Here is a 12073-nt window from a genome sequence, read left to right as displayed (position 1 = left end):
TGTACCCTTTCTTTTGATTGTTGCTGGTATTGGCCGCGAGGCCCACCACTGGAGAGGCCGGCGCTGCGATCGTTTTGACGTCACTTGTAGGATCACCGTTCCTATCTTGCTGCGTAGTTGGCTTGCAGCGCGTGACACTTCGCTTAGGAAGCGCGTTCTAAAAGTATTTTCGTGTTAATTTTCTTCGTTTGAAGTTAATTCTCAGTGCGTCAAGCGCAGTTCAACCTAATGGTGACTATAACAGTATCAACTGTGATAGATTATCCGCAAATACCATGAGCGTAGTGGTGTATATGCGACAGAAGCGTAAGCAGCGGCTTGTTTCCCCGATCAACAATGTGGACTGCGACGATCGCCGAGTGAAGTTTCTAGATTTCCCTTGTTTGCAAGAAATGTATAAAGCAGAAAATCGTGAAGCGTTAAGTGCTCGCAGAAGCACACGCACCCGCCGTGCCTGCCCGCACAGCCGACGCTGCGGCTCGAACCGACGCAGGTCGCGGCAGCAACAACTTGTCGCCGCTTTTTAAAATCACACAAGTCGTGGAAAAGAAGTTCCAGATTGGTGAAAGTGGATGTTAGTGTGATGAAAAATTCTGATAGGTAGTGTCATCAGCTGTGGTTTTCAAAGCGGTGCTCAAATATCTGCCGCGATTTACGCCGACCGGCCGCGGAGGTCGGTCCCGGCAGCGCCGGCCCGTTCACGCACGCTGCGGCGAGCGGCCGAACGATGGCTATGCTTGCGCGCAAGAATCGGCGGAGGCCGCGCAGGTATCGCCGATCGCTTCAACGGAAATCACCGCGCTTACAGAGTTTCCAGCGCGGTGAAACGTTCTGTTAGGGACTGTCACTCGCAACTCTAACGGCGATGAAATATCTGCTGCGATGCCAAGCCTAAAGTTCCCAACATCCGATTACGTACCTCCGTAGCCGGCTGCGAGCTGTTGGCGAAGGCCCTCCCGTCGCGCACGCGCGTGTTGCGTTTGGGTTCCTCTAACTTCTTGGGGGCCCCCAACGCTCGGTTCTCCTATTCTAAATATCCCCATTACCCGAAATCATTAACGACGTGTTTCGCCTCGTACGCAGCCTCGCCTTCTGTCAGCAGTCGTGAGTTTCGAAATTGATGTTTGAGAAATGCCGGCTTACTGTAAACATACAAAACACGCTGCAATTATAAATTACCACGCCGAGCACCTAATGAAAACTAAATATAGCCTTGTCCGAACCCGCTCGAAGACATTAAAAACTCGCGTTCATACCGTTCATACATTGCGGACAAGTCGTAAAAAGTAAACATTAGCCGTGCAGAGTACAGGCTACGGCAGTGATCGTTAATCAAATCCGGGCATGACTATAAAAACATCGTAGGGGAAATAGGCACTGATTAAGCCAAACTGCAGACCATAGCAATACTTTTAAGCATGTACGGCGAAGCAATCTGATCACCGTTCGCGCGTCATTCGTATACCAGGCAATACGAGCAGTTCGCGCGGTGAGCTCATAAGTGAGCGACGCGTTTCTGTCGCTGTTACAAGGTTACGACCGTTTCCGTCGCTGTTGCACATGTCCCGTCACAAGTATTTCATAATGAATTTACAGCGTACTTTTCTCGGCATCAGTTGCGTCGTCCTTGGCGTTAGCTGGCTGCGTATGTAAGAGCTGTGGGTCGCGATGGCAGCAACTACCTAAACGCGGCGGTGTCGCCGGGAACACACGAGTCGCTGGTTGCTTTCCCAAATTATTTGGTTTACATACAACTTTTTTGTTGTTGGTTTACATATAACTTTTTTGACGGTGGTCACAACAAAACAACACGCTTCCGCGTACGCACGGGAAATGTGTTGTAGCATCTTAACACCGTAGAGCGCAGTAGGCAAGACAAAGGACGAAGGGGACACGGACGAGCGCTCGTCCGTGTCCCCTTCGTCCTTTGTCTTGCCTACTGCGCTCTACGGTGTTTAGATGGAGTACCAACTAGCTCGTACCCATACGTTGTGTTGTAGCAGACGACAACACGATTCGGCGTCCTACAAGTGACGTCACTCGTAGGTGGCGCCACGGTATGTCCTCGAGGCCAATAAAGACGCACGTAGAATTTAATTTTCCTGGGCGTGAAAGGAAGCTCCATACCGATGTCGCCTAAGTCAGTGGGCGGCGCCATTCCCCTGCTGCATTATACTTACACGCCCTGCATGTGAGTTGAAGGCATGGAGTCCGTGACGTTGTTGTATTTGAAAGTAATGGCCTGTGGTAACGCACTCTATGCTATACCGGCCCCGTGGGACGTTGCATTTACCAAAAATGATAATGAGGATTGAAAAACCTTCACGTTTGACTCTCCACGTCAGCGGCGACGTAATGCGGGAAAACAGATTCATCAAGCATTTCATTTCATGTTAGCAATCAAGAGGTATGGGAAAACAAGATTGGAGGCACGACTAAATCTCACAAACCTGATTTTAAGATGTGGCTTTTGTTAGCGGCTGCAATCACATAAGTCCCTGTGATGTCACTAGGGCTATGCAAGAAAGTCTCTTACAAAACACTGCGCTAAATTGACGTTGTGTGCATCTTGTGTTCCGCCGTCCCTCGTCTTCGTCTTGGTCAACGTCAAGTTAGCGCAATGTTTTAATGTACCAACTAGTCCAGGAGCAAGATCTCAAAGTGTCTCTTGAACGGCAACAACTTCACTTAGTTTCCCTATTATCTAGCCAAATTGTTTAAAGTTGCCATTATGATCGACATCGTTGCTATTGAGACGAAGCCATCTTTTGTATGAACCAAACTTGTATTTTTTCGTCATGGTCCCGTTGAACTACACACTTAATTTTTTTTCGCTCTTAGCTATATAACTAACCGTTGCGAACCGGTTCGCGAACCGATTGAGGCTTGCGAATCGGTTCGTGAACCCGTTCGGTGCGTAATTTTGGTTAAATATGATCTGAAATTGAACGAAATTATTTCAACCAAACCCGTATCGTAACCGAACCGGTATTTTTTGCGGTTCGACACACTGGCATTTAGATAGTTTGTAGAGGCGTCTATTTAGTGGGCGAAAAATCTTTGCATGGGTTCGTACTGCGCTTGCGATTAGGGCCTTTAAAGGTTTGACGTTCGATTAAACGCCCTTTTAGCAAAGGTTGGATGTAATATTTGACGGAGTTTTGATGCTAGAAAATTTTGGCGCTTCTCTAAACTTTCTTTTGGAAGGGATGGTAAATGTTGAAGGAGTTGCGAGCGGTGGGAGACCACTCTTCTCAGCTTGAGGTCCGCCTGATGTCCAAGGTTGTCGCCGCCATGGAACAACTCAGGCAGCAAGGAGGGAGGGGGGCTCGCCGAACAAGCGTCTTCCGTGACACCCGTACATGGGTAAATAAAAAATGGCAGCATCTCCCCTCCGAGGGTGCTGAGTACGGGGACTCGAAATGACATCCGATTTGCGCCCCGACCGTCATTCGATTTGAGCCGTGAGTTGCGCCTTGATTATTTCCTTAATGAGACTGCAACTCACGGCTCAAATCAAATTTCGCTTGATTTTCGCTTGAGAGCGAGAGAGAGAGAGAGAGAGAGAGAGAAAAACGTTACTTCTGGTCAGATTAAGACCTTTGCGTCGTACTCTTCCGCAAGAAGAATCATGGCCAGCTGGTCAACGAGCGCCGCCGACGCCAACCACACTCGCCAGTTGGGATGAGGATGGTTAGGGTAATGAGGGGACTGTTGGGCAGCGGGGCAGGAGAAAAGGATGTGCTCAACATTTGCGCAGCGGGGCAGTTGGGACAGTATGGGTCTGAGCGATAACCGTAGTGGTAAAGACGAGCCGGAGTGCTGAGGGTGTTCAGCTGGATTGCCCGAAGGGTGTGCACTTGTGCAATGGATAGGGTAGTGTGGGGTGGCGGAAGAGTCTGTAGTGAGTGCCGGAGGTGTTGGTAGTGCTCTTTGAGGGTTTTCTTGTAGAAATATGCTTCGTACGCATTGGGAGAGAAAGGTCAAGGGGTCACCGGCACCCGGCTAGTAATCTCGCGGGCCAGCTGGTGAGCCAGCTTATTGCCAATAATTCTTGAGTGGCCCCGCACCCACACCACAGCGACCGAGATAGGGGAGAGGAGCGAGAAAGTTTCAGAGAGGTCGTCATGCAGCTCTTCGGCCATTTGGTTGTCGCGAAGAGCTCGAATCGCCGCCATGGAGTCGGAGCATATGCAATAGCGGGGGGGAGGGAAGTTAGTTCTCTAGTTGCGTGAACGATCGCCGCGAGTTCGAGAGCTAAGGGAGAAGTAGGATGGGAGTAAGGGCCTGCTGTGGAGGCTATTGGGGTGTCAGTGGGGCGGGACATAATGACGCAAGCAGTGGAGCCACAAGCTGGGTAATATGCCGCGTCAACATAGCATGTGACAGTGTCTGGAGGGAAGGCCGTCTGCCCTCGTGAACGTGTGGGGTCATGATGTAGGGAATGGGGGCAAAGCGGAGGTTATTGGGAAGGGGCCGTTGGGGGGTGTGCAGGGGAAAGTCAATGGTGGTGTGCGCACGGATGGACGTGGACGGACATTGGGAGGTCCTAAGGTACTCGCACCGTTACTGGTGAGGTAGTAAGCTGTTTGACTCTCGGGTACTAACTCACGGTGGTAGCCCAATGGGTAAGACTACTGACACTAACTCTGTCTGGTCTACCAGACACAGGCTCAAATCCTGCCGGTGCCTTTGTGAGTTTTTGCGATTGTAAATGCTATGCGCACGGACGCGGATGGACATTGTGCGGTCCTAAGGTACTCTGCACGTAAAACATATCACTGTAGGTGAACTATAACGTGCGGAGCCCCGTCACTGTTTATCTTCCTCGGCGCTCTAAACTATATCGAGCACAGATCAGTCCCTTGCCCAGGTATCTGTTACACCTTGGGGATGGTTGAAGCCCATGCTGTAAGAATATTGGAAGCACTGCTCCCGTGTAGCATTGGTCAATTAAGCGCACTCAATGAAAAATTTGGCTTATACTACCCAGAGGGGTGATTTACCGGCTTCCCTGTTGAGCATGATTAAAAATTCCCCCGCATTTCCCCGAGGGGGAGAATGTGAAAGTGCGAATGCACGGTTGTCGGCCCGCTTGCGGCGCTTGCGCTCGGCCCCCGCAGCCCACCGCCTCGCCGCCTTCGCTTCCATCTCTTCCATCGGGTTTGTAGTATCACGTGTACACCACGCAGTTATCAAGCCGCTATAACGCCGCTGAGTCGCCAACGCACGCCGCTGACGACGTAGTTTGAATGCGTTAAAGATATAAGGCGCGTTACTCACACTGATATCAGCGTGGCGTCCGTGGCTTAGTCGGTAGAGCGTCGCGCTGCGGCCGTAAAGTCCTCGGATCGAAACCTGGCGCCGGATGCTGTTTCTTTTTTAAATATAGAGGAGCACTGCGGACGCCGCCGCCGCCGCCGCCGCCGGTGGATGGTTTGGGGTCGCTTATTCGCACTTAAAAAGAGGAGGAGCAGGAGTAAACATCTATTCAGCAAAAGGACGGGATTGAGGGGTGGTGGTCAGCTCCCTACGTCCGGGAGGCCGCGAGCCTTTGCTGATTTCAGGGCTCGTTGCACCAAGGCCTTTTAGCGCTCTGGTACCGAGCTGGACAGCGCAGACTCCCACTGCTCAGGGGAAGGGGAGGGGACGGGGTCGGGGTTGCGTGGGCAGTAGTAGACGAGGTGATAGGTTGTGAGAGGAGTGTCGCAGTGCGGGCAGCTGTAGGGGTATGTGGATGGAGATATGTGTGCGAGGATATTTTTGTGTGTGGCTGTGAAAGATATCGGCTTGTAGTCTGCGGTAGATATATGCCTTGTAGTTAGATAACGTGTGGGGGGGGGGGGGAATAAAAGAAGCGCGAATAAAGTGTTTCCGATACATCTCCTGTCCCGAAGAATCCGTAGCCTCTAAACGTAGCTGACTAATGGCTACCGCTTCAAGTCCAAATTCTTAGCTAATCAAGAGAGGCAGCATGCTTAGGGCAGGGCAAGCAAGCAAAGTGTGTGTAAATGAGCATTAGGAATGCCTTTAGGTCATTTGTGTTGTCATGGGTTAATAAAATTGCCTTGCAATAATGTCTACCTGCCTTAACTGCGTACGAATTGCACCCACACTACACCCGCATCGAACGAGTTTGCTAGCTCGGGTATAATCAACAAAGTACACACTTGCGTTAATTGGTGAATACCTAAGCATTCTTCCTGAGCAAAAAGTAGTCACTGCACATAGATTTATCTGCTAGTTTGAATCGGGTTTTGAAAGCGTCACTGGGTTGTGCAATTTTATAATAATGTTGCTTGATTACTAATGCTACATGTGTTTTGAACTCTCAATTGTACACTTACGGCCAGTTCTATTAGGGCCTATCGATAGTGTAACGCACTTTTGTCCCGTTTCGTTTCTGAGGGATTGCTTCCGGCTTTTTCTGCAGTCCCGTCGCGCTGACGCCTTGCTATAACACGTGCTGCGAATGGCGTTTGCTCCGCAGGTGAGCCTGGAGGTGTTCTACAGCCTGCTGTACCTGTGCCGCGTGATGCTCTACCTGAACTCCGCCATCAACCCCATCCTGTACAACGCCATCTCATCCAAGTTCCGTGACGCCTTCTGCCGCTTGCTGTGCCTGCGCCGCCGGCGGCTCCTGCGCCAGTCCACCACGAACACGCACACGAGCAGCAGCCTCAAGAGCCGATCGAGCCTGAACGCTTACCACAGCGTCGTGAGCGTTTCTGGCTCCGGCGCCGCCGCCAAGAACGTCTGACCATGACTCGCCCATGAATGAAGGCTCGAAATTCTTGTGCGGGGACTTGATTAACAGAACTGTCAACTCGGCAGAGATTCAAGGGCAACTGGCGCAATATTTTGATGGGAGAACCCTACTCTTAGCCTAGCAGGCGACAGTATGGCAGTGCAAGCGACTTGCGAAATCCAGAGGTGAACAAGTAGGGAGGAAAACCAACTTTTCCTCTGCTGCGCACTCAGAAGAACAGGGGTATAAGTGTGATTGCAATTGTTATAACCTACGTTTATACGCGAACAAAGGCAGCGGCGTATGCCGCCGCAGGCGTACGTTGTTGCGCGAGTACGTCGGTTTTACGCGTGCATGTGGTTGGGCCTTTATGCTGTAATAATTACGCAGTCTGCGGGTTCGAATTTCTACAGTGAGCGAGCATTTGTCAGCGGCCGGGAAAGATGCGTTCTCCACTAGACGAACAGGCGCCAAGATGTCTGGACGACCACGCTATGGGCAAAAGGGCTTCGAGTTGCTTCAGCACAACTTTTTCAGGTTTGGAGTGCTGCCTGCCTCCGACGTAACCATCATCTCCTATACCTAAGAGGCTAAACTATATAGGCGCAACCACGGTAAGAAGGCTCTTGACACACAGACAGCACTCCATCACCAGAGAAGGATCTCGTCACCCTGTTGCAGTAGTTGGCCCCCGCCTCCAATGAAATGGTCGGCCCTCAGTCCGCAGCCGTTGTACAGCACCTGACCATGGCGGCGGTCAAGCCAGCGATACAGATGAGGGTGCTAAGAATCGCTCGGTCAGGAAGGCCGCCTTTGGAATTGGAACCAGGCAACATTTAATGTGCCATCTCTACCTAGCAAGGGAAGCTGAGGTGGGCTATTACAGGAGCTCTGGTACATTAAGTGGGCTATTATAGACTTACGCCAAGTTAGAACAAGAGAAGGTGGCATGGAACTGACTAGCCGGCATATTCTGTGCTACGGAGGACATCAAGAAAAGACAGCACGGGGTGGGACCCTTAATACGCAGAGAAATAGCAGGGAACATGGAGGAATTCTTTAGCATTAATGGAAGAGTCACAGTAGTGTTAATTAAGCTGAGCAAGCGATACAAGCTAGAGAGAGTACAAGATATGCCCCAACAGCTGGCTGCGATGATGAGGCCGTAGACAGTTTGCACGACGACGTCGAATCAGCAATGAAGGTGCAAACAACACAGTTTACGATTGTGATTGGATGCTTTAACCCAAAAATATGTGACAAACAAATGGGGGAAAAATCATTGAGAAACTTTGGAATGGGCTGTAACAACAGTCGGGGAGTTACACTGGTGGGATTTGCGGAGAGAAACAACCTGATAATAATGAACACATAATAAAGGAATATGACATGGACACGGTAAAGGTCCCAAAGGTTAAACAAAAAACGGAATTGATTTCATTTTTAGTGACAACTCAGGTATTGTGCAGGACGTGGAACTGCTAAGCAAGATTCGGAACAGCGATCTTGGATGATTAGGTGCAAAGTAAATCTGAATCGCAAAAGAGAAAGAACAAGACTTTTGAAAACTAAGAAATGCGAGATGAAGTGGGTCAGAGCCAGGACGTAGGATTGTAAAATACCCCCTCACAACAAATTTGCGCTTTTAACCGGGGAGGACGACGATAGTGTAGACATTCTAAATGACAACCTAACAATCGGAATCATAGAATCAGTAGCGGATGTAGGACGAGTAGCATAGAAAAAACTGGAAAGCTCTCTCAGAAAACGAAGGAACTAATTGCGAAGCGTACGAATATGAAACTGTCGGGTACAGCGGATCAGACTGAATTAGCCCAGCTGTCGAACTTGATTAACAGAAGGAAAACGAACGACATTTGTGCGTACAACATGGCAGTGATCAAAGAAACACTGGAGATGGGAGGTAGCTTAAGAGCAAATAAAAAGAAGCTACCTATAGGCAAAGACAGAATCTACGCACTCGGGTACTGGCGGGGTGACATTACACGCAACATGGACGAGATAATCAAAGTAGCGGAACGATTTTATACCAGGCTATTCGATTGCGACGTTAGACAAGGGAACACTACTAAGCCTATAGTGTTAGCTTTCGAAATCCCACTAATAACCAAAAACGAAGTTAAAAAGGCACTGAAGTGTTTGAAAATAGGAAAAGCTGCACATGACGACGGCATAATCGTCGATCTTTTGAACGAGGGAGGAGATTTGGAACTGGAAAATCTTTCTGCGATAATTTAAGAATATTTAAAGACGCTAAAATTGTCCATCGCCTGGGGAAACGCCGATATATTTCTTATTCACTAGAAGCGGGACACCAAAGACCTTAAGAACTACAGACCCATCAGCTTACTCTCAGTTGTATAGATGGTATCAACGCCGCCTGTATAATCATTGCCTAACGCGTGAGCGAAAAATGGCCAAACAGCCAGTCTCCTGTATCTCTGTCCTACCCTTCCCCGCTCCGTAGCCTTCCTGCGTGCTTTCATGTCCGCCTGCCAGCGCCGCTTCTCGGAAACTATGCAAAATAGTTGAAAGTTTGTTTAGCGTTCCCGAGGCGGCGCTCCTACGCCTTCTTCTTTTTCACCAGCCCGTCTGTCTTGGTCCGTCGCTGATGAAACCGCCTTTGCCTCGGAGCAAAATCACTTGTGCCGCCCGCAGGCTGATTCCGGCTTTGCGCACTTATCTACTTAAATCACGGGCCCCGATATTTTCTGAGTGGGAGGGAGCTGCCCTCCACATTTCGGTCTTGTTTTGTCCCCGCTGTTCGCACTCCGCATCGGTACGCCCTTTTAAAATTGAGGACTGTACTGCAGAAGCGCCCGGACAGCGTGGCGGGACCCTCTGATGCTTATCCTTTTGTTTTCTGTAATCTTCTAAAATTTACGAGGACGTGATATTTTTGGAAAGTAAAAGTTGAAGTGAGCACGTGAACAAAAAATGTGCCTGCATTTTTTTCTTCCCTCAATCATCCGGAGAGAAAAACATCAGTAAAATAATGGCTCCACCATACGAAAATAACGTTTTTTCTGTTCGTTATTTTTCTACTGGACAATAATATGTTCTTACACTATTTCAGTTCTGCCTCTGTCAGTTATCTTTGGAAAAATGCAGCAAATATGAAGCGAGGACACGTTGAACGAGATCCCCAGTGCGTCCAAGAAATATCGCCCCGTCGCGGCTAAGATGTGAGCAAAACGCTTCTTGAAACCCAACAGGCAAGCTGACAGACACGCGTCGTAGAAGTGGGGGCAGCGTTCGCGGCTCGCGAGCAGTGACGTAAGGCGAGATGTCCGCCGGCACGCGCCACATAGCGGATGAGTGCCTGAACTAGGCGTCCCTACCGTTCCCATTGAAAAGCGCGCGACGCGTTAGGCAATGTTTATACAGGCGGCGTTATGGTATTCATTAAACGTTTAGCGGTCAGTTTCTTCGCTTGGCAACACTGAAAACGGCCACGTCTATGCCGCGTCTGCACCGACATGGAGCGGCTTGTGCCAGTGCGCCCGCACCTCGCAGAAAAAAACACCGGCGTGTGTCGTCTTGCCCCCTTTCAACTCGATTCTCGGCTGTGGTGTGAAGAGATGTGCTATTAATTGCACTCCCATTGCAGTCGAGGCGTTACTTTGCGTTCGGTGGTAGACATTTTTGGAACGTCAAAGCACATGTCGAGTGCTTAGCCCGGACAAGTACCGCCATCTCGCGCAGCCCGACGTAACCAGTGACAGCGCGCACACATGGTTGCCCGCGCTCGTGCCACGCCACTGTATACAACCTATACAAGCTGTTTACCATAGGAGTAGTTAACTGAATAAATAACAGGCTAGATTCGTATCAGCCCGGAGAGCAGGCTGGGTCTAGGAAAGGACACTCAAGTATGGATCACCTCCATGTCGTCAATCAAGTGGTGGAAAAACGCATTGTGTATAATAAATCCCTTTACATGACATATATCCATGTAAATGACTACGAAAAAGCGTTTGATTCAGTAGCACTGGGGAGCACTTTAGCAGTGCTGGGAGCATTGAGAGACCAGGAGATGGAGGAGACCTACATAAGACAATTAGACAACGTATATGAATGATGCACGGGCAGGATAGTCTTTCACAGGCCAAGCGACAAATTTCCGATCCGTAAGGCCGCACGACGGGGGATACCATCTCGCCAAAACAGTTCACAGGCAGTCTGGAGGCGGTATTTAGAAAGCTTGACTTGGTAAAAATGGAAGTATCAAAAAACGAAGAATAATTCAGCCGTTTGACGTTTGCAGACGACATATACTAAGCGACTCTGCAGCACCCCTACAAAAAATGCTTGATGAACTTAATTCAGAAAGCAAGCCCTTCGGGCTAAAAATAAATACGAATATGAATATATCTAAAGTAATTATGAATAAACATGCTGAAAGCACCCTGTTAAGCATAAGTAACAAAATGTTAGAACACGTAGAAGATTATAACTACCTCTTTCAACCACAAGAAAGAAATCTTGCGCAGAATAGGTATGGGCAGTGCCGGATTAAGGTACGGGCAATGGTGGCTGCATCTTCGGTACCCCAAATTTCAGGGGCCCTGCTAGACCGCTCGAAAAAGCAGCTGACCACGCTTACTGCCTATGTTGGCATAGAAAAGCGAAAGCCGCATTTTCAACTCCTGTACGAAAGCTGACTCACCCGTGGCAGGTGGGAACGAGCGGGCAGCCTCTGCATGTGTTGGCTGAGAGGCTTCGCGTTCGTTTCGTCGAAACCTAGAGCTGTGCCAAGCAACCACCGGACGTCCGTCGGTCGTCCAACGTACGTCCATTCAGGCTCTAGCGAGCATCCGCTCGACGTCCGTTTGAGAGCCAATAGACACACCATGCACGCCTATGGGACATACGGATTTAACACTTCTGTACGTCCTATCGGACGTCCGAAATTAGCTGTATCTTGTAGTAGAGTAGAGTAGAAGAGACGTTTGTTCAGCAGAAACTACAGGCCGAGCATGTCGACCGCCTTTGTGTGACCAGTCTCTGCTGTTATTCCCCTTCACAGCCAAGCCAGTCGGTCCAGGTGTGATGTAAAGGGATGCGGAGGGATACGAGTCGGATAGCTGAACCGCCAGCCAGTAAAATAGGCCTCCTGTTGAAGGGTAGAGGGTAGTGAGCGGCTTTGTATGTGTACAGTGGCGGTGTGAGATTCAGGAAAGAGTGTATTCGTGGACGAGGGAAAGCGACGAAAAGGACTGAAGGGCATGGGTAATGGCGAGACCCCCCCAAGAGACATTGATTACGGAAGGTGAAGGCACAGGCCGCTATTGTGGGTTTCGG

The 12073-nt window shown here is 49.7% G+C and overlaps 1 protein-coding gene across 1 annotated transcript in view; it reads left to right on the top strand.

Annotated features, from left to right (window-relative positions):
- The window catches only part of LOC144162824 (kiSS-1 receptor-like), a 61409-nt gene extending 50711 nt beyond the window's left edge, over positions 1-10698 (top strand). Inside the window, exon 3 of the mRNA XM_077693493.1 lies at positions 6491-10698. Within this exon, the coding sequence (XP_077549619.1) occupies positions 6491-6760 (270 nt within the window). The 3' untranslated portion in view covers positions 6761-10698. The remainder of the gene's footprint in view (positions 1-6490) is intronic.
- The last annotated feature ends 1375 nt before the right edge of the window (positions 10699-12073 follow it).

Source organism: Haemaphysalis longicornis, unplaced genomic scaffold (genome assembly GCF_048455015.1).
Source record: "Haemaphysalis longicornis isolate Haplotype H1 unplaced genomic scaffold, Haemaphysalis longicornis Haplotype H1 scaffold_1, whole genome shotgun sequence".
Classification (NCBI taxonomy): Eukaryota; Metazoa; Arthropoda; class Arachnida; order Ixodida; family Ixodidae; genus Haemaphysalis; species Haemaphysalis longicornis.
This window is presented reverse-complemented; position numbering and strand designations above follow the sequence as displayed.